Source organism: Lepidochelys kempii, chromosome 2 (genome assembly GCF_965140285.1).
Source record: "Lepidochelys kempii isolate rLepKem1 chromosome 2, rLepKem1.hap1, whole genome shotgun sequence".
In the NCBI taxonomy this organism is placed as follows: Eukaryota; Metazoa; Chordata; order Testudines; family Cheloniidae; genus Lepidochelys; species Lepidochelys kempii.
In genome coordinates, this window is record NC_136381.1 from 235607798 (window position 1) to 235629398 (window position 21601).

Here is a 21601-nt window from a genome sequence, read left to right on the forward strand (position 1 = left end):
CTCATTAGAATGAAATTCAGGCCATTCAAGGAGTCACAAAAACAATTTTATTTCCAGTGTTTAAGTAGATGCACACAGGCATGATACAAGTTTGAATTCATTAAGTCTTCATGCAGAATTATATTCTTCTCAATAAAAGAAACCAGTTCCATCCAGGATCCACTATCTACACGCCTATGTTACAACATTTATATCAAATCTGGTATCTGAAGAAAAGATACACATGTAATATGTACATTTAAGTTACTTATTTTACAGAAAGATTAAAAATTCAAGTCACATAAAACACAAAAACTGTATTAAAATTGGAATATAAAACTCAGAGATCCAACTGGAATGCCTAAAGAATGGAAGCTCTGTATCCACCTGTGTTAAAATCTGTAAAATGTAATGAAATTTGTTAACAATAAAATGTGTTCGTTCGTTTGTTTGTAGTATGTTTCTCTAATTTAACAATTAACAATATGGCACCCTAACAAACCAAATGAATTTATGATGAGGCACTTGTTCATGACTAACCCAAAAGAACAATTTTTCTGCATACTAATGCCAGACCAACTTTCAGTCATAAAACCATATACACACTACATAGCATGTTGCATCAGATGCTTTGTTCAACATTTGTATGCAGCCATCAAATATACTTTTTCTTAAAATAGATATATACTTTTAACTTTTTTTAAAATGTTCTTCTGGCTGTAGTAATGCATTGTGAAAGACTTTCCACAGTGCATATGGATGAAACCAGCCCAAATGAAGGCTGCATAAAGACAACAGTACAGGAAAATATATACAGAGTTATTGGGAAGTGTAACAGTAAGCTGTAGTGGACCTTTCCCCATTTCAAAGATACTGGTAAAATCGAGATCTAACCACCTGGGTCCCAGAGAGTTTATGAGGATGGGCATCAACTGCTGCACTGAAGCTGCTTTTGTTCATGCTCTGATAAGTTTCACCATTTACCTGGTCAGGAGGCTGGAGTGGTCCTGACAGAGGGGGTGTTCTATTGATCGAAGTCAAGCTGCTAGAAGAACTGCCTTCATCTGCCTGCATCTCTGCAGATAAAGGCAGATCTGCCTTTGATACATCTGTTAAGCTAGTGTTCTCAAGTTTGGGCTCTCCAGTTTCACCCGTATTAAGGTCAGTTGTGCTAGTGCGTAAACGTTCCCGTGCAAGCCACTCTGAAATTGAAAGGTCCTGGGCTGGACATTTTGGCTTCAACCGATTCACAGCTGAAAGCTCAGATTCTCTCTCTCTACTTTGACCCTGCTCTTGAGCTTTCCATGCGTTCAAAACACTTATTTCCGCAAAATCCCTCTGCCCTCCAAGTGTATGCCTTCGCCTGATATTTTTTCTCTTTGAGGTCTCTGCAGAGCTAGATTTTTGATTTCCTATACCAAACATATCATCTGCAGATGCTTTGAGACGCAGTTTTAATCTGTCTGTTATTTTAAGTCTCCACGTAGGTTCTTGTTTTTCAGTTTCACTTCTAGTTGATGTAGTTAAACTGCTTGTTGATCTTCCTTTTTTCATTATATCAAACATTCTGGTCATTGCAGGCGACTCCTTCTCACTCTTGGCATCCCCTGATCCTTCGCTATCTGTTTTGTGCCGGGCAGACTTTCTTCTAGATAGCGTATCACATTCAATAAGTTTATGAGAGCTAAACAGTCTGCGGCTGTCTAACTTTGGTGTTGAACTTCCCTCAGTACAACTTACTTCGCTTTCTTCGGAGTTCCTCCGATTTGTTTTTGGCACTTCTTGCATTTTCCCCCTGAATATCCTTTCAGCAGCAGAACTTGTAGCAAAGACGGGGAAATCACTTTCACTGTCCGTTTCCATAGGACGGCCTTCACTGATCAATTCACTTCTTTCATCATCAGCCTCATCCCCCTTGCTTTCTGTCACCGATTGCACTTCAGGGCTCAGCATATTAGACTCTAAGCCAGTTACATATGTAGTAGATGAAGTGGTTGAGTAATCTGAGGTGATAGAACTGACATCAGCAGCCAAAAATTCAATGCATTTAATTTCAGGGCTGGCTAATTTTTTGCCTGAAAATCTGTGCAGGGAAGCCTGGGATGAAGTGCTAAGCATAGTGCCAGAGTCAGACACTGTCTCTTCAACCTGGGATGAGGCTTGTGAAATAGGCATTTTAGGACTATTGTTCCCTACCGTTAACCGGTGGCTGAGATTCGGTGACTTTGTATATTTTTGTTGGTAAGGTGGTGAAGGCTCCTCTAAATGGATGCTCTCTTTCCTCAATGATTTCTTTTCGTCCTTTGCAACAATCATGTCTTTTTTAGTGCTGTTCTCTTTTTCTTTCAGAACCAACATCCTTTGTTTTCTTTCTGCCGTCTCTCTCTCACATTCCTCTTTTGTTACATCACCATGAGATTGTTCAGCAAGCTCCTTCTTAAAAAATACATTATCCAGCTCATCTTCTGAGCTGCTTGGTTGTGGTTTTTCTTTTGTTTTTTTCCGCTTGCGACTAGCTGCTGCAAAGATGGAGGACACAAGCAGTTCCCTGCTATACTGATCCTTTCCAGATCCCCAAGAACCCTGTTTTGAACAAAAATCAAGGAACACAGTTAGCAGTTAAAACATGTACCAGCATGCCATTGGTTTGAGATTTTATGTGGGTATTCTGGTCTCCAAAGCCATAGTGCTCACTCCTGTTTCTTCAGGGAATACTGCTCTGCTCTGTGTGTGTGGCCTGAACTGCCACACTAGGCACCCTACATCCTCCCTTTCCCTACTTTGCAGCAGGGTCCCTCTGTCTGCCACAGTCCAACTGCAATTATTAACTGGGTGCTATATTAAGTAGTTAAGGAGACTCCAGGGAGCCTAAAAAGACCCTCTTCAACATCAGAATCTAGTGTGATCTGTTTGACAGAGAACATTCTGCGCAGCTCGAACTTCAGTCCCTCCCTCTTCCCACTTTACACCCTTTCTTTGAATGATCTCATACAACTTCAGCTACCATCTCCAGCCTGAAGACTTACATATACATTTCCACTCCTGACTTGTTTCCATCCATCCAATCCCAGATCTAGACACATCTTTCTGACATTGCCTCCTGGATGTATCATCATCAATTTAAGCTTAACATAGGGAAGATCAGTTTTGGCCATGAAGCATTCTCTGCTCTCCACGTTCTCAGTCACTAATAACACCACCACAAATCTCCCCGTTATTCAGCTGCGAGATGGTCATCTGACTCTTCCTTTCCCCTTGCTCTGTATTACCTAAGCCCTGCTCAAATTCTGCTGCTGCTTTCAAGGCACTCAAGAGATCCAGCTTTTCTTTCCTTCTCTCTAGCTAAAGCTCTTGCTTATGCCCTCATCTTCTGTTTAGATTCGTGTGACCTCTTCTCGGGCCTCCCTCACCAGTTACTCCCCTCTACGGGATAGTTAAGATAGTTTCCTTGCTTGTTCATCTGTCCATGGTACCCCTTCTAGGAATCCTTTCACTGGTTCCCCCTCCTCCTCTGCATCAAATTCAAGCCACTTGTGCTTGCGTTCAAGGTCCTGTATAGCTCTGCCTCTATATCTTTTTGTGTCGCCCTTCCATCTGACTCCAATCCCACTGACCTCAGCCCTCCATCTGTCTGCTTCTGCCACAAGAATCCCTAGGCTTTCTCCAAGATCACTCACTATGCACTGAACTCCCTCCCTGAACTTGTCCTCAAGGCCACTATCCTCTCCACATTCAAGTCCATCCCAAGGGCCCACTTTCAACGTGACTTCTACAAAACATTAATGGGCTGCTTATGGCAAGGTGGGTGGTGAGGTACTTCGGGACAATGTTTTGTTTGGTTGGTTTTCATCATCACTACAATTATAGGTGCTCCCCAGAAGATTTTCCTTAAAATTTTTTACACCCTTTTTGGTTTTGTTTCTTAGTAAAAGGCAGACTGAAAGTTTTAGGTGGTACATGTTTGGTTTTTTAAGTGATTTTTCTGCTTAATTATCTTAAGCTTTGTCCACATTAGACAGTTGTTCCGCAGTTCTATCAGTATAAAGGTGCTTTATACTGGTATAGCAATTTCTGTACAAGAAGGGGAATAACTATACCAATATAAGTCACTTTTATTCCAGTCTCACTGGTATAAACTGGTATCCACACTATGATGTTTACTGGTATAACTATTTTGGCTTATAAAAGAAAATCACATCCCTAACCCAAAGTTATACCAGTAAAACTTTCAAATGTAGACCAGATCTTAGGGGAAAAAAAATGCCAAGTTCAGTCTTCTTTGGTTTTGCCGAAGAGCCACTGGTGGAGGTTTCTGAGAATTTTTACTATGAATAAATCAACTGAAGGGGTAATGTTTGATTATTTAATAAAGTCTTCCTTTGTTCCAAATGTTAACTGGTTGATGTAGATAACAAAAACCTGTCCGACTCACAATTCCTCTCCCTCTGAACTACCCAGCTCACACTCTTACAAACTCTGACTGTGTCTAGACTGGAGGACTCAGGAGTGGAGACGCAATACAATGCTAACATCACAATAGCAAATGTAAAAAATAGGCACAAATTTAAGTCTGCCTTTGTACATCACAAAGCAGAAAGTAAAAAAAAGGGCAGGTGGTGGGAGATCCTAATTATTTGTCCTCCTTTTTAGGACACCTTAAGAATAAGAAAACATTTTCAATAATTGTCATTATTACCAGGTCACTTTTCTTATAAGTATCCTTTCCCCCACTCATATTCTCTATTTGTTCAATATTTATAGATCATAAATTCTTTGGGGCAAGGGCCAAGCCCCTCCTATGTGTGACCATGGTCTAGCACACTGTAGGCATTACCACAACAACATCAAAAAAATGACTACATAAATAAGGTAAGTCAGTTGCTTACATCAGTCAGGGAAGCTTTAAAATAGCAAGACTCTGAAGTTTGCAGGTTGGCATTTCCAGGGCTGAGCAGTCTGCTCCTAACAAGACCTTTAGGTGCCATTTATTTGCATTTAACTATCCATATTTCTAGTCTCTCTCCCCCGCAACATGCTATAAAAACTCCACAGCCCAGCTGTGCCACAACTGTTTTTATGCATATAAAAGCCAGGGCCAGCACTAAGGGGTAGCAAGCAGGGCAACTGTCTGGAGCCCTGTCCCACAGGGGGCACCGGGAAGCTAAGTTGCTCAGGCTTCAGCTTCAGCCCCGGGTGATGGGGCTTGGGGCCCTGGGCTGCAGTCCTGTGCTGAGGGGCTTTGGCTTTCTGCCCTGGGCCCTAGCAAGTCTAATGCCAGCCATGCTTGGAGGACCCCCTGAAACCTGCCCACAGCCCCCCAGGGGGCCCCGGATCTCTCAGTAAGAACCACTGATATAGGATATGTCTACATTGCAGTTAGACATCCATGGCTGGTCCCTGCAAGCTGACTTGGGCTTGCAAAGCTCAGGCTAAGGGGCTGTTTAATGGCAGGGTAGATGTTCAGAATGCTCCCATCTCGCAGGGTCCTAATGGCTGGCTCCAGCCTGAACCAGGATGTCTACGCTGCAATTAAACAGCCCCACAGCCTGGGCGAGCTGCAGGTTTTATCTGCAATGTAGACATACCTATAAAAAGTCGGTGGCTCAGCCTGCAATTGGATCGAAGCTCCTGAGTCCCAGTCCTGTATCATACCCATAAGACCATCCCCTCCCTACCTCAAAAGTGCTTTCTAATGGGTTTTAGAAGAGAAATCTTTGGCTATACCAGTTGGCTTCTTATGGAGCTAGGATCCATGACCGTCAGCAGAAGCTGCCCTTGTATTCTACACATACTTTACAGACTGAAATAGAGACAGACATGCAAAAGTTGTTACACTAGTCTGAGTATCAACAACAGGCAAGCAATGGAGAGGAACATACTATATAACCTGAACATGATGTATAAATAAATAGTAGTTTATAGTATATAGACCCTAATTGTAACAAACATTGCTTCAGAGTTTGCAGCTTCCCTTCATGAGAGTCAATCTTTACAACTGAGTGACTTTTTCCACTTTCATGCTCCAAAATTAATTGGAGAAGGAATATTGAATATAACACCACGTGTTTAAAATAAAATCTTAAATAATGCCATATGTATCCATGTATAAACAACCAATACAAAAAAATGCAAAGATCTAAAGTAGATTAGAAGTTTAGTCTTTATAATTTCACAAAAGATTTACCTTAGATTTTGCTGAGTCACTAGTAGCGGAGTCTGTGGAAAAAATCAGTTACAATATGGTCAGTTCTGTGCAAAATTTGTTTTTGCTACAGACAATGCTGGACTTATGGGGGGGGAAAAAAACAAGCACAGACCAAAATGTGAGAGCAAATAAAAACCAGAACAGAGTGGATAATCAGAGCTCACAAAGATGCAAGCTGCACCACAGAAAGCCACCGCCATGAAAGGATGCTGTGAATTGTAGGCAGAACCAGCTCAATGACAGGAATGGCAAAGGAGCCCTGTTCTTCTAAATAAAAAACAGAAATGCTAATGTTTATCCATGTTTTAAGTGTACAGCCCTGCAAAACTGCAGCTGAGAGACCTTTTCAGGATTGTCCTGGGTACTCTCCTGTGACTGATGTGATACACAATGCAAAACTGAACATCTTAATGTTGTTGGCTGCCCTAGCTGCAAATGGAGGTTCGTACGGTTGCATTCATTTTGTCAAACGGTTATTTGACATAAGGAGTAGCATTTTAACATTGTGCTGTGTTTTTTAAACCCCAATTTTACATCTGTATTCTCCTCTGAGTAACATATTGGTGAAATTTTACTTTTACCTAGCTAGAGTACAGCAGCTACCAGTTTTGTATTTCTCTATAACAAGCGTTATTATGAAATGAAAAATGAACACCATAATTTTATTGTCTAGCAAAAACGGAGGTTATACAGTTATAAAGGGGGTAGGAAAGGGCTAGCACAATGACCAGAACATGTTTTCTTTGACATTTTCCAACTTTTGTGGGACTTTTTCCCCAGAATTAAAGAGCTGAGCCCCATGCCACACCCCTTTTTGACACATGGCTAATGCTTTATGACTAGAAAAACTGGTGGACCATACCATGCTATTCCTCCTCAGGGTCTGCTTCAGAAATAACAAGAAACAGCAGAAAGACTTTTAAAAAGTAGCATTGATCTGTTTAAAATACTCTTAAAAGAAAATTTACAGCACAGATCAATTTTTTTTTTTTTTTTGCATTTACAAGAAACGGGGGTTTCTGCAGACAAGGCAGCTACAATGTGGGCAACAGTCCTCCTTCTTCCTACAGTTCCAGCTGTCCATCAGTGACATCACAGAATCCACTAGTGACATCACCGTGTGATAGACTCCTCCCACTTCACCTGTTTCAACGTCAGTATAGAGTGACTGTTTCAGTAAGTGCTGAACAACCCTTGAAAAACTAAAAGAAATGCTAGAGACAAAGGGATACCTTTTTGTGGGAAACAACATGCTGGGTTAGTGCAACAGTACAGTAGGGGTAAAAGAGTCACCAAGAACAAGCCTACAATGCTAGTACTTAGCCAAACCGACAGGATGGCAATTGATAAACAGAAGGAAATAAGCTTTAATATAAAAATATTGCAGTATACTTATGAAAATGTCATCTGTTGACAAGCAAAGTAACAAGTTTTAACTGCATTCCTAACTTTGGGATGAAGATCTATTTAGAACCGTGTAGAAGGTAAAACTTTCTGCCATCACAGCAACCACTTATACAGCAGCACATATCTATTTGACCCTGTGATGATTATTCCATGGAGAATTGTGAATAAATAAAACAGTGCCTGCATGCTTGTTGGCCCTCAGTCTTTCAATGATTACACTTATAGATTGGAAAGCTTTGCTGACCAACAGATCATACAACTCTGTGTAAGCTCAAAAGCTGGTCTCTCTCACCAACAGAGGTTGGTCCAATAAAAGATATTACCTCACCCACCTTGCCCTTGTAATATCCTGGAACCAACACAGCGACAACCCCACTGCATACAAACACCACTATAGACACTTAAAAATACTCATGATTGTTTAGAAGAAGAAGAAAAACCAAATTATTAGTAAAAGAATATAGAAAATTACAGTGAATTAATAGAGTAGGTTATTCTAGCCTACGGACTAACACTGTCCAGGCAAGAGTTACCTGATACGTCTCCAGGAGATACTCCCGTCCTTCCAATGTTGGTGAGTAAATGATCTATGTTTGGCACTGGCTGAGATTCTACAGTGTTTTCCTCCTGAACTGTTGTCTACAGTTAATAAACAAAGATCTCTTCATCATCGTTTCACAATTAGTTCATTATGATTCAACAGCATTTAGAAAACAGCACTATTTCACCTGAGGACACAGTTTCCTCATGAGCTCTAATTTTTCCATATTTCTTTATTGCTTTTAACAAAAACACTCGGAACTTCTTATTAGTTCTTTCATTACTGCAGAGACTGGAGAGCTAGAAAGGTGTTTCTGAAGAGCAAAGCATACAATGGTGCAGCAAGAAATATTATGCATTCTAAGGATATCTGGACTGTGTTCTAAACTAAAATGAATTAGAACACAAATATTTAAGGAACAATACTTACAAGAGGCTCTTCGGCACCATCTTCTGTGAAAAACCAGTCATGCTACAATTTAAAATAAAAAAAGTGAAAACCCCGCAGGAAGTGAAACAATCAAATGTGGACAGCACTAAAAAGGACAGTTTTGAGAAAACAACTCCAGGGACAAAACTCAGAGCCAAACTTGTGCAATATGTGAAAGCAGATCTGTCCATGTAAAAAAAAATTTTTTTTTAAATAATGAAATGAATTCACTTACTTTTTGGATAAGCGTTTCTACAATTTTGTACTGGTCTGGCATGTGAGTAACCATGTGCGTCATGTTGTCTTCAGATGTCCTCACGAGGGTTGGACCAAACACTATAGCCAGGTTTCTTGGTTCCATCTAATAAGTAATGGAAGTAGATCTGCATTACAGATTTATAATAGGGATATACAATAAATACCCATTACAATAAAATACATTAAGCGCCACTGAGGCTTCCTAATTAACTTACTCTTAATTTGTGCAATGCATAACAACCAGTCTATAACTATTACTGCTGTTGTTTTTGAAGCCAGTTAAACTAATGACATTCAAAAGATTTTCAGTAGTGCTCATATCATCATCCTCGGAAGTCTGATACATCACTTTTTCACATTAAACCTTTTATAAATGTACATTTCAGATAAAAAGGCGAAGATGCCTCTATACAAAACCTGGTCGAGTTCTGTACAGTGGAACATAAAGTCCTTTATTGCCATTCAGAACCCAAACTGTTGTATATAACCAGGGAAAAGCTAAATTAAAAAGGACTCTCTCATATCTTCCACCTGCGTTACTGATTTTACATAAAAACTAGATTATGTAAAAATACTAACTCTGTAAACACACAGTGCCTTCTAATTAAGATATTTAAGCATCTTCTAGACACCCTGGAGTACTGGGAAACTTCCAAACTATAACTTTTATTCGACCAGGGAAGAATTTCAGCTACTAATCAAACACTTCTCTCAAAAGGTATGGAAATCTCCACTGTCCATGCACACCCTAGCATGTGATGCACAGAACCCATTCCACTCCCATTCACCCCTGGAGAAGGCAGCAAACATTTTGGACCTTATGTGGGTCTATCATACTTAAGCACCCAAATGTATCAGATAATCTCCTCAGCACACAAACCACTGATCTATAGATCATCTGCTTTTTAAACTGCACTTTATGACAAAAACCATAAGCAAGTGTGCAGGTCACTGCAGACTACATGGCTCTGGGAAGAAGGATAAAGAAGTCCGAGGCACAAGTTCTTGTCCATCAGCACTGGTGTGTCCAGTTTTGGGCCCCCCATTACAGAAAGGATGTTGACAAATGGGAGAGAGTCCAGCGGAGGGCAACGAAAATGGTTAGGGGGCCGGGGCACATGACTTATGAGGAGAGGCTGAGGGAACTGGGCTTATTTAGTCTGCAGAAAAGAAGAGTGTGGGGGGGGGATTTGATAGCAGTCTTCAACTAACTGAAGGGGGGTTCCAAAGAGGATGGAGCTAGGCTGTTCTCAGTGGTGGCAGATGACAGAACGAGGACCAATGATTTCAAGTTGCAGTGGGGGAGGTCTAGGTTGGATATTCGGAAAAAACTATTTCACTAGGAGGGTGGTGAAGCACTGGGATGGGTTACCTAGAGAGGTGGTGGAATCTCCATCCTTAGAGGTTTTTAAGACCCGGCTTGACAAAGCCCTGGCTGGGACGATTTAGTTGGGGTTGGTCCTGCTTTGAGCAGGTGGGGGTTGGACTAGATCTCCTGAGGTCTCTTCCAACCCTAATCTTCTATGATTCTAAGTAGAAGCACAGCACTTCTACTATGCTTTATTATATATTGTGGCTTACAGTTTATCTTCTCATGCTCATGACATGGAATAAACTCATAATAAATGGGAGGTAACGTGGTCCACAAGAATGAGAACAAGACTGCAAGTCAGGATGTCTTGAGTCCTAATCCTAGGTTTGACTCAGTGTGTTGCCTTGGGCAAGTCAGATCACTGCTCTGTAAAACTGGGATACCACCACACTACCTCTCTATGCTATGAGGATTGATTAGCTGAAATTTTTTTTATAAAGTCTAATTATCATAAGGTCTAATTATTATCAGACAACACCCTGAACAGTGCTCTAGGCATTGTACAGAAATTTATATTATAGTTTGTGCTATCATCATTTCTTAGAGGTTTGCTTTTATTTACCCACAAAATCTGATAATTATTTGTAACAAACAATCATACATAATTAGGCAGAGGGTAAAATTTTCAAAATCATTTCAGTGATTTAGGAGATTAACTCCAATTTTCAAGTGACATAGGTGCTTGGGAGCCTAAGTCTCACTGAAAGTTAACTAGACTTACGCACTTCGCACCAAAATGACATTTGACTATAGAACTTAGGCGATTTTTAAGTTTTACCCAGAGTCTTTTATTCCGAAGGATCCTAAAGCACTATACAAAGTATTGGCCCAATCTTGAGAACTGCAGAACATTGAAATCAAGTACAGCATAACATACTATACAGCAGTGGGAGAACGAGACATTTTTAAAATGAAATAATGGCAGACCCCTATTTTTGTGAGATCTTTAATGTTAATTATCTGACAGTAAACAGACTGAGCAGACTTCTCAGGTCTACACAGAAAACGTGTACCCTTTTAACGGAAATTGGTTTCGAACTGTTCAGTTCAACTAGTTGAAATCTTGCATGGGCACACGTAAATCAGTTTACAACTGGCTTATGTTGAAGTTACAGAATTAAACAATATGTATATAAAGCCAATTGTAAACCAACTTAATTGTGCCCACACAGGTGGTTTGTACCCAGTTTTAAGTAAATAAAAATGAATTTTAGTTACACCAGTACACACTTTGTAGACAGACAAGTCTCATCCAAAAGCTCCTTAACACAACAAAAGGCCTTATGTTGACTTTACTGACCTTAACCAATAAAATGCTGGGTAGACACAGATGGGTTTATCACCTGAAATAATCCTACACAACAAAATTTGTTTAAATAAGTAAAATGGAGCAAAAAGTCTTGTATATTTGGTTTGATACCTTGTTCTTTTCTGAATTCTCTGCTACTGTCTTCAGATGTGCAGAAAGAAACTTGAGTGTTTCATAATGATGTTCAGGTAAATCATGAATCTGAAACAAAAAATCTTAGTATGGAGTTTAAAGTGTTTTAGTGCTAAATTGTACTGCATTTAAAATGTATTCATCGTCAGCATACCAGCCTCTTAAGTGTTTTCAGCCGCTCAATAGGATCTTCTTTTCTATTGGCATCTATGAAATCTGCATATTTGTCTGACAAAAGAAAAAAAATCTGTTTTACTGCATGTGAGAGAGAAGTTTTATAGAAAACATAAATGAACCTGTTTCAACTTTTACATATGTCAAGCAGCTGTAACTGAAAAATAGCTCAAAGAATTTATGTCAAATTAAATTGATAAATTCTAATAATTTGATTGGGAATCTCACTGGATTGCGGTTATAAAAATTAACCTACTACTAATTTAAACAGAATTTTTTAAAACCCCCACTATTTATATTCAACCTATAAAGTTTAAACGTATAAAGAATAAAAATATGCTCCATCTGCAGTTAAAGTCAACAAATTCCATGCCCACAGCTGTGCTACCAAGTTGAATAGTGGTTACACACATATCCAGACATGCACAGTTACATAATTTCAAACTACTTCAGAAGCATGAGGAAATCAGGGACGCGAGGAGGAAGGAAAATGGGTTAGGTTAGTTTGGAAGAGGTCTAAAATTATAGGATACTAACTATATACTAACCTACTACATACAATGCAATGTAGACATGAACAAAGTATGTTCCTGTTTTGGGACCATTTACAGTGATTCCTGGGCAGTTAGAGAAAAATTTACTGTCAGCTCACACATGTAAGCCATTTTAATCATAATCATTAGCCTTTTTAATAAAGAAATGTGGAAGTTTATTACTTCATTAGGTTGTTTTCACTTAATATTTTCTCTCAATCATTTGAAGGCCCAAATGAGGATTAATATTTGACAATTCCTAACACAAGCTCAAAAGGGAAGACAACTCACCATTAGTAAAAAGTGGTTCTGGGAGCTTTCTGAAGAAGGATTTCAGTAAACTGCTTATCACATTCAAGTCTCGCCATTTCTGTGTATTCAAAAGAGAGACAAAGACTCTGTATTGCTATAATCATAATAAACTTTCTAGAAGAGATTATTGTAAATGGAAATATAGCAAACACCAACTTACATCATCATGAACATCGATGTCAGTCATTCCTTTATTGAGTTCCTCTTGCATACTTGAGATAGCAGCATTGTTTCCAGGGACTCTGTATATACCTGTGTATTCAAGGCCTCGTTCTTCAACCAGTTTGCAGCATATGTCGACTATCAGTGGAATATACTGGGGGGGGATGGGGGGGGCAGGAGAAGATTGTTGGTTTTGTTTCAAAATGTCTCGTACACAAGTAAGAACATACACGTATTTTCAAACTGAAGTGAAAAGAAAAATTGTACTTTCATACTTTATTGGTGTGAGCTGGGGGACAGTCATCAAGCTTAACGCCAAAGGTTCCTAAAGCAGATGGCTTCTTCTCAAATGTCTTTCTCATGATGTTTGGAATGCCTTTTCGCCATGTTCCCTTGTCTTTTGGTGGGCTTGTCTCGTCTTTTTTAAAGCAAGTGGGGAGAAAATGGAAATGTTAAAGTCATACAATCAAAACCAATTCTGATTAAAAGGCAACAAAAATCACAAGCACAAAATTAGTGTCTTTGAAAGCGTGGACATTTAACAACTGTTGTATTTCCTACTCTCCCTCTCACACTCTTCCCTCTAGCAGTCCCACTGGTTTCCATTACTGAAAGCAGCTTCCCATTCAGCTTGCGCATTACCACTGTGAATAGTGACTTTACATTCTGAAGCTACTACTCTTTGCAGCATGCACCATTTCAGGAAAAAGGCAGCAGAAGGGAGTAGTATACCGCTCAATAGGATTCACCACCATGTATTCTAGGGCACCTCAAAATAGAGCAATGAGTAAGATCTCATTTGATTCTCTGACATGTCCACAGGCTTTGTTCGAAACAATCTCTGTCTTCATTAAAAGGGCACTCACTATCATCAATTTTTATTTTCCCACCACCTGTCAAACCAAAAAGGCCAACCACTTAGTCTTTCATGATTTGCTGCATTTTCACCACTTTCATTGTCCAAACTCCCTGCAGACACACTCAGTAAATATGCAGAGTTTCTCAGACAAAATCTGGCCTCCACTGAAAGGGTGTGACTGGATTTTGCTAGCCTCCATTAGGCTATATAAAAACCACACACTTCTGTCTCTTCACATGACTTGAAAAAAAAACCTAACAAACAGTTACCTACCTTTTCGTAACTCTTGTTCTTCGAGATGTGTTGCTCATGTCCCTTCCATTCTAGGTGTGCACGAGCCCACATGCACGGTCACCAGAGATTTTTGCCTTTAAGCGGTATCCGTAGGGTTGGCTGTGGCGCCCCCTTGAGTGCCGCACTTATGCGTTGGTATATCAGGCGCCACTGGCCCTATGCCCTCTCAGTTCCTTCTTGCCAGCAACTCTGACAGAAAGGCAGGAGGTTGGGTAATGGAATGGACATGATGCACCTCTTTAAGAACAATAGTTACAAAAAGGAAGGTAACAGTTTTCTTCTTTGAGTGCTTGTTCATGTTGATTCCATTCTAAGTGATTCACAAGCAGTGTCCAGGGAGGTGAGGTCGGAGTTCACGGTCGTGCAGCTTGCAGCACTGCTCTGTCAAAGCCACCATCGTCTCGAGCTTGCTGGGTAAGTGCCTAATGAGATGCGAATGTGTGGACAGACAACCAGGTAGTGGCCCTATAGATCTCTTGGACTGGAACCTGTGCCCTAGTCAAGTGTGCTGTCACAATTGCCGGCGGAGGCATGTTTGCCAGCTCATTGCATTAGAAGATGCAGGCAGTAATACAGAACAAAATCCTCTGAACAGAGACACTGGGCAACCCTTTCTTTCATCTGCCACAGCAATGAACAACTGCACTGACTTACAGAACAGCTTTGTCCTATCTATGTAGAAGGCCAGCGCCCTCCTGACGTCCAGGGCATGCAGCCTGCATTCCTCCTCTGAAGCATGAGGCTTTGGAAAGACGACAATAAGTATATGTCCCGGCCAGTTTGTAACTGGGAAACTACCTTGGGCAGAAACGCCGGGTGCGGACACAGCTGGACCTTATCCTTGTAGAATATCTTATAGGGCGGTTCTGAAATAAACACCCTGATCTCAGACATGCTGTGGGATGACGTTATCGCAACTAAGAACGAAACCTTCCAGGGGAGAGCAGGAAGCCAGAGGCTTGAAGGGAGGCCCCAGGAGCCTCAATAGCACGAGATTCAGGTCCCAGGGAGGGGCGGGATCCCAGATGTGTGCGTAGAGATGCTCCAGACCTTTCAAAAACCGGGCCATCACGTCACGAGTAATGACTGACCTGCCTTGGAACGAAGGGTGGAAAGCCGAAATAGTGGCCAGGTGGATCCTGATCGATAACAGGGACAAATCTTGGAGTTTGAGGTGCAGAAGGTAATCCAGAATCTCCTGCAGCAAGGCCTACTTGGCCCAGATACGCTGCTCCGAGGACCAGCACGTGAGCATTTTTCACTTGGCCAGGTAAGTCACTCTGGTGGAGGGTTTCCTACTACCCCGCAAGACCTGCTGAACCTAGGCTGAGCATTCCTGTTCGTCCGCATTTAGCCATGCAGTAGCCATGCTGTCAAGTGTAGCGCCACCAGGTTTGGATACAGAAGGCTGCAGTGGTTCTGGGACAGCAGATCCAGCCAGAGGGGTAGCTATCGAAAGGTCCAGCAGCATGCCACACCAGTGCTGGCGAGGCAACACGGGGGCTATTAGGATAACCTTCGCCCTGTTCTGTTTGATTAGGGGACTGGAACATATGACTTATGAGGAGAGGCTGAGGGAACTGGGATTGTTTAGTCTGCGGAAGAGAAGAATGAGGGGGGATTTGATAGCTGCTTTCAACTACCTGAAAGGGGCTTCCAAAGAGGATGGATCTAGACTGTTCTCAGCGGTAGCAGATGACGGAATGAGGAGTAATGGTCTCAAGTTGCAGTGGGGGAGGTTTAGATTGGATATTAGGAAAAACTTTTTCACTAAGAGGGTGGTGAAACACTGGAATGCGTTACCTAGGGAGGTGGTAGAATCTCCTTCCTTAGAGGTTTTTAAGGTCAGGCTTGACAAAGCCCTGGCTGGGATGATTTAACTGGGAATTGGTCCTGCTTTGAGCAGGGGGTTGGACTAGATGACCTTCTGGGGTCCCTTCCAACCCTGATATTCTATGATTCTATGATCTTCAGGAGGACTCTGTAAATCAACAGCACTGCCGGGAAGGTGTGCATCAGAGCCCCCTACCACGAGATGAGAAATGCGTCTGACAGGGAGCTCCTGTCCATCCCCTGGATCGAACAGAACACATGGCACTTCCTGTTCTGCCTGGACGTGAAGAGGTCCACCTGAGGAGTCCCCCACCTCTGGAAGATTGTGCTGACTACCTCTGGATGGAGCGACCACTCATGATGAGACGAGAAGGTCCTGCTGAGGTGATCTGCTAATACGTTCCTGGTCCCGGGCAGATGCGTGGCTACCAGATCAATGGCATGCAGCACACAAGTCCCACAGGCAGAGAGCTTCTTGGCAAAGGGCCAAAGACCTGGCTCCGCCCTGCCTGTTGATGTAATACACTGTCCGAAAGGGGGGGCAAGAAAGCCTGGCAGGCCAGGTGAACTGCTCTGACTTCCCTGACCTTGATGTGGAGGGTCAGATCGTCCTGTAACCAGCGGCGCTGCATACTGAACTCGCCCAGGTGGGCTCTCCAGTCCAGGTCCGAAGCATCGGAGACCAGAATCAGCAACAGGGATGGGGCCAAGAAGGGAACTCCCTCCAACATCGACCTGGGGTCCAACCACCAATTCAGCGACGACCAGATACGATCTGGCACCCCAAATACCCAGTCTAGGTCGTGTCTGTTGGGAATGTAGACGGATGCCAGACATGTTTGCAGAGGCCAGAGATGGAGCCAGGAGTGACTGACCACATATGTGCATGCGGCCATGTGGTCCAACCACCACAGGCAGGTGCGAGCCGTGGTGATCAGGTGATTTTTCACATGGGAGATCAGGTCTGACATAGCCTGAAAATGTACCCCGGAAGGAAGGCTCTGGCCCGCATGGAGTTGAAAATCATTCCAATGAACTCCGTGGCACAGGCCTTAAGGTAGATTTTTTGTTGTTTAACAACAGGCTCAGGTTGTGGCACGTGGAGCGCACCAGAACGAGGCTCCTCTGCACTTGTTCCAGAGATCTGCCCTGGATGAGCAAATCGAGATACGGGAAGACCTGGACCCGTCAGCATCACAAGTAAGCAGCCACTGGTGCCATACATTTTTGTTATCACCCTCTGGCCAGATGAGAGGCCAAAGGGCAGCGCTGTAAACTGGAAATGATTCATAGATTCATAGATATTTAGGTCAGAAGGGACCATTATGATCATCTAGTCTGACCTCCTGCACAATGCAGGCCACAGAATTTCACCCACCACTCCTAAAAAAGACCTCACACCTATATCTGTGCTATTGAAGTCCTCAAATTGTAGTTTGAAGACCTCAAGGAGCAGAGAATCCTCCAGCAAGTGACCCGTGCCCCATGCTACAGAGGAAGGCGAAAAACCTCCAGGGCCTTCCAATCTGCCCTGGAGGAAAATTCCTTCCCGACCCCAAATATGGCGATCAGCTAAACCCTGAGCATATGGGCAAGATTCATCAGCCAGATACTACAGAAAATTCTTTCCCGGGTAACTTGGATCTTACCCCATCTAAAAACCCATCACAGGCCATTGGGCCTATTTACCATGAATATTTAATTACCAAAACCATGTTATCCCATCATACCATCTCCTCCATAAACTTATCGAGTTTAATCTTAAAGCAAGATAGATCTTTTGCCCCCACTACTTCCCTCGGAAGGCTATTCCAAAACTTCACTCCTCTGATGGTTAGAAACCTTCGTCTAATTTCTAATCTAAATTTCCTAGTGGCCAGTTTATATCCATTTGTTCTTGTGTCCACATTGGTACTGAGTTTAAATAATTCCTCTCCCTCTCTGGTATTTATCCCTCTGATATATTTATAGAGAGCAATCATATCTCCCCTCAACCTTCTTTTAGTTAGGCTAAACAAGCCAAGCTCCCTGAGTCTCCTTTCATAAGACAAGTTTTCCATTCCTCGGATCATCCTAGTAGCCCTTCTCTGTACCTGTTCCAGTTTGAATTCATCCTTCTTAAACATGGGAGACCAGAACTGCACACAGTATTCCAGGTGAGGTCTCACCAGTGCCTTATATAACGGTACTAAAACCTCCTTATCCCTACTGGAAATACCTCTCCTGATGCATCCCAAGACGACATTAGCTTTTTTCACAGCCATATCACATTGGCAGCTCATAGTCAACCTATGATCAACCAATACTCCAAGGTCCTTTTCCTCCTCCGTTACTTCTAGTTGATGCGTCCCTAGCTTATAACTAAAATTCTTGTTATTAATCCCTAAATGCATGACCTTACACTTCTCACTATTAAATTTCATCCTATTCCTATTACTCTAGTTTACAAGGTCATCCAGATCCTCCTGTAGGGTATCCCTGTCCTTCTCTAAATTAGCAATACCTCCCAGCTTTGTATCATCTGCAAACTTTATTAGCACACTCCCACTTTTTGTGCCCAGGTCAGTAATAAAAAGATTAAATAAGATTGGTCCCAAAACTGATCCTTGAGGAACTCCACTGGTAACCTCCCTCCAACTTGACAGTTCACCTTTCAGTAGGACCCGTTGTAGTCTCCCCTTTAACCAATTCCCTATCCACCTTTCAATTTTCCTATTGATGCCCATCTTATCCAATTTAACTAATAATTCCCCATGTGGCACAGTATCAAACGCCTTACTAAAATCTAAATAAATTAGATCCACTGCGTTTCCTTTATCTAAAAAATCTGTTACTCTCTCAAAGAAGGAAATCAGGTTGGTTTGGCACGATCTACCTTTTGTAAAACCATGTTGTATTTTGTCCCATTTACCATTGACTTCAATGTCCTTAACTACCTTCTCCTTCAAAATTTTTTCCAAGACCTTGCATACTACAGATGTCAAACTAACAGGCCTATAATTACTTGGATCACTTTTTTTCCCTTTCTTAAAAATAGGAACTATGTTAGCAATTCTCCAATCATATGGTACAACCCCTGAATTTACAGATTCATTAAAAATTCTTGCTAATGGGCTTGCAATTTCTTGTGCCAATTCTTTTAATATTCTTGGATGAAGATTATCTGGGCCCCCCGATTTAGCCCCATTAAGCTGTTTGAGTTTTGCTTCTACCTCAGATATGGTGATGTCTACCTCCATATCCTCATTCCCATTTATCATGCTACCATTATCCCTAAGATCCTCTTTAGTCTTATTAAAGACTGAGGCAAAGTATTTGTTTAGATATTGGGCCATGCCTAGATTATCCTTGACCTCCACTCCATCCTCAGTTTTTAGCGGTCCCACTTCTTCTTTCTTTGTTTTTTTCCTATTTATATGACTATAGAACCTTTTACTATTGGTTTTAATTCCCTTTGCAAGGTCCAACTCTACTTGACTTTTAGCCTGTCTCACTTTATCCCTACATATTCTGACCTCAATAAGGTAGCTTTCCTTACTGATCCCTCCCTTCTTCCACTCCCTATATGCTTTCTGCTTTTTCTTAATTACCTCTCTAAGATGCTTGCTCATCCAGCTTGGTCTACAACTCCTGCCTATGAATTTTTTCCCCTTTCTTGGGATGCAGGCTTCCGATAGCTTCTGCAGCTTTAATTTAAAATAATCCCAGGCCTCCTCTACCTTTAAACCCATAAATTCTTCAGTCCAATCCACTTCCCTAACTAATTTCCTTAATTTTTGAAAGTCAGCCCTTTTGAAATCAAAAACCCTAGTTGCAGATTTATTTTTGTTAATCCTTCCATTCAGTTTGAACTGAATCAGCTCATGATCACTTGAGCCAAGATTATCCCCTACAACCATTTCCTCTATGAGATCCTCATTACTCGCCAAGACCAGATCTAAAATGGCATCCCCTCTAGTCGGTTCAGCAACTACTTGTTGAAGGAATCCATCAGCTATCGCATCTAGGAAAATCTGAGCCCTATTATTATTACTAGCACTCATCCTCCAGTCTATATCTGGGAAGTTAAAGTCTCCCATGATCACACAGTTTCCATTAGTATTTACTTTATTAAAAACATTAAAAAGGGCTCTATCCATATCCAAATTAGATCCCGGTGGTCTATAGCACACCCCAAGCACTATCCTAGGGGAGGCTCTAATAGTTTTCTTCCCCAATTTAATTATTGCCCAGACAGACTCAGTCATATCCATTTCATCGCTTCTTATTTCTTTACATTCTATCTCATCATTGATATACAGTGCTACTCCACCACCTTTACCTTTATTTCGGTCTTTCCTAAACAGCACATACCCTTCAATACCTGTAGCCCAGTCATGACTACTATTCCACCAGGTCTCTGTTATACCTATAATATCTGGTTTCACTTCCTGCACCAGTAACTCTAGTTCCTCCATTTTGTTACCTAGGCTCCTTGCATTAGTGTACAAACATCTTAATTTTTGCTGTTTGGCCTCACTCACATTCTGTACCCTATTAGGCACGGTTATTTTACTACCAGTATAACCTATTAGACTTGTATCTACACTGCCCTTCCTCCTACCTACAGCTGTATCCACTCTTACTTCATTTTCTTTCCACTCTATGCTAAATTCTGGCGTGGAGATTACCTGGACATCTCCCAACCATCTCCCCCAAATTCCTAGTTTAAAGCTCTCTTAATCAGTTGTGCCAGCCTCCATCCTAGAAGTCTATTTCCTTCCCTACTCAGATGAAGTCCATCCCGAGAGAACTGTCCTCTATCCATGAATGCCTCCCAATGGCCATACATCCCAAAGCCCTCCTTATAGCACCACTGCCTAAGCCATCTATTGATAGTCATAATCTTGTCACACCTTTGTTGCCCTTCTCTAGGAACAGGCAAAATCCCACTAAAGATCACCTGAGCCTCAATTTCCTTAAGCGTCCTCCCCAGCCTAACATAGTCTCCCTTAATACTTTCCAGTGAGAATCTAGCCGTATCATTTGTTCCCACATGAAGGATAATTAGGGGATTCTTTCCCGCTCCCTTTAGAATCCTTTTTAACCTCAGGTCTACATCCCGTATCTTAGCACCTGGAAGACAGCACACCCTCCTATTTTCTGGATCAGCTCTGGTTACAGGCCTATCTATTCTTCTCAATAAAGAGTCCCCAATCACATAGACCTGCCTTTTCCTAGTGACGGTGCTATTCTCCAGTCTATCCCCTGTTCCCTCTGGCTGCAAGTTTTTTCCATTCCCATTCTCCCTTGTAATCCTTTTTAACCCATCCTGTATCCTCCTGGGGCTCATATTTGGTGTAATCTCCATTAACTCTTCCCCTTTTCCTATAGGACTAACCGCTCTTCTCTTCTTCCTTGCCCTGTCACCTTCAGTGACTACCTGCTGAGCCCCTTCTTCATTTTCCAACTCTGCAAACCTATTCTGAAGCTCTATTTCTCCTTCACTAGCCTGTCTTTTCCTCTGCCTAGTTCTTTTAGTCACATGCTTCCACTGACCACTTTCCTCACCCAGTCTCCCCTCAAAATTCCCTAGTCCTGCTTCCATCTGCAAGTCTGAGCTTTTCCCTTCAGATACCTCATGTCTTTGCTCCATAATCTGCTCAAACCCCTTCCTAAACTCTACCAGACTTTCCACCTGCATCTCCAAACCTCTGATCTTTTCCTCCATCAGCTCTATCAGACGGCATTTCATGCAGACAAAACTCTTACCAGGTGCCCCCTCCAGGATCATGTACATACCACAGCTTCCACATCCAGTCA

The 21601-nt window shown here is 41.9% G+C and overlaps 1 protein-coding gene across 5 annotated transcripts in view; it reads right to left on the reverse strand.

The window, feature by feature from the left end:
* Nucleotides 1-33: 33 nt before the first annotated feature.
* Nucleotides 34-21601, reverse strand: part of ARHGAP21 (Rho GTPase activating protein 21) — a 200374-nt gene continuing 178806 nt past the window's right edge. For 4 of the 5 annotated variants that reach the window (XM_078851835.1, XM_073334267.2, XM_073334271.2 and 1 more), the window contains 10 exons: nucleotides 13089-13231; nucleotides 12812-12967; nucleotides 12631-12709; nucleotides 11787-11860; nucleotides 11612-11701; nucleotides 8797-8922; nucleotides 8562-8603; nucleotides 8125-8230; nucleotides 6164-6195; nucleotides 34-2562 (listed from right to left, as the gene is read on the reverse strand). In XM_078851835.1, the coding sequence (XP_078707961.1) occupies nucleotides 844-2562; nucleotides 6164-6195; nucleotides 8125-8230; nucleotides 8562-8603; nucleotides 8797-8922; nucleotides 11612-11701; nucleotides 11787-11860; nucleotides 12631-12709; nucleotides 12812-12967; nucleotides 13089-13231 (2567 nt within the window). In that variant the 3' untranslated portion in view covers nucleotides 34-843. The remainder of the gene's footprint in view (nucleotides 2563-6163; nucleotides 6196-8124; nucleotides 8231-8561; nucleotides 8604-8796; nucleotides 8923-11611; nucleotides 11702-11786; nucleotides 11861-12630; nucleotides 12710-12811; nucleotides 12968-13088; nucleotides 13232-21601) is intronic. The other variant, XM_078851836.1, reaches the window with a different exon arrangement.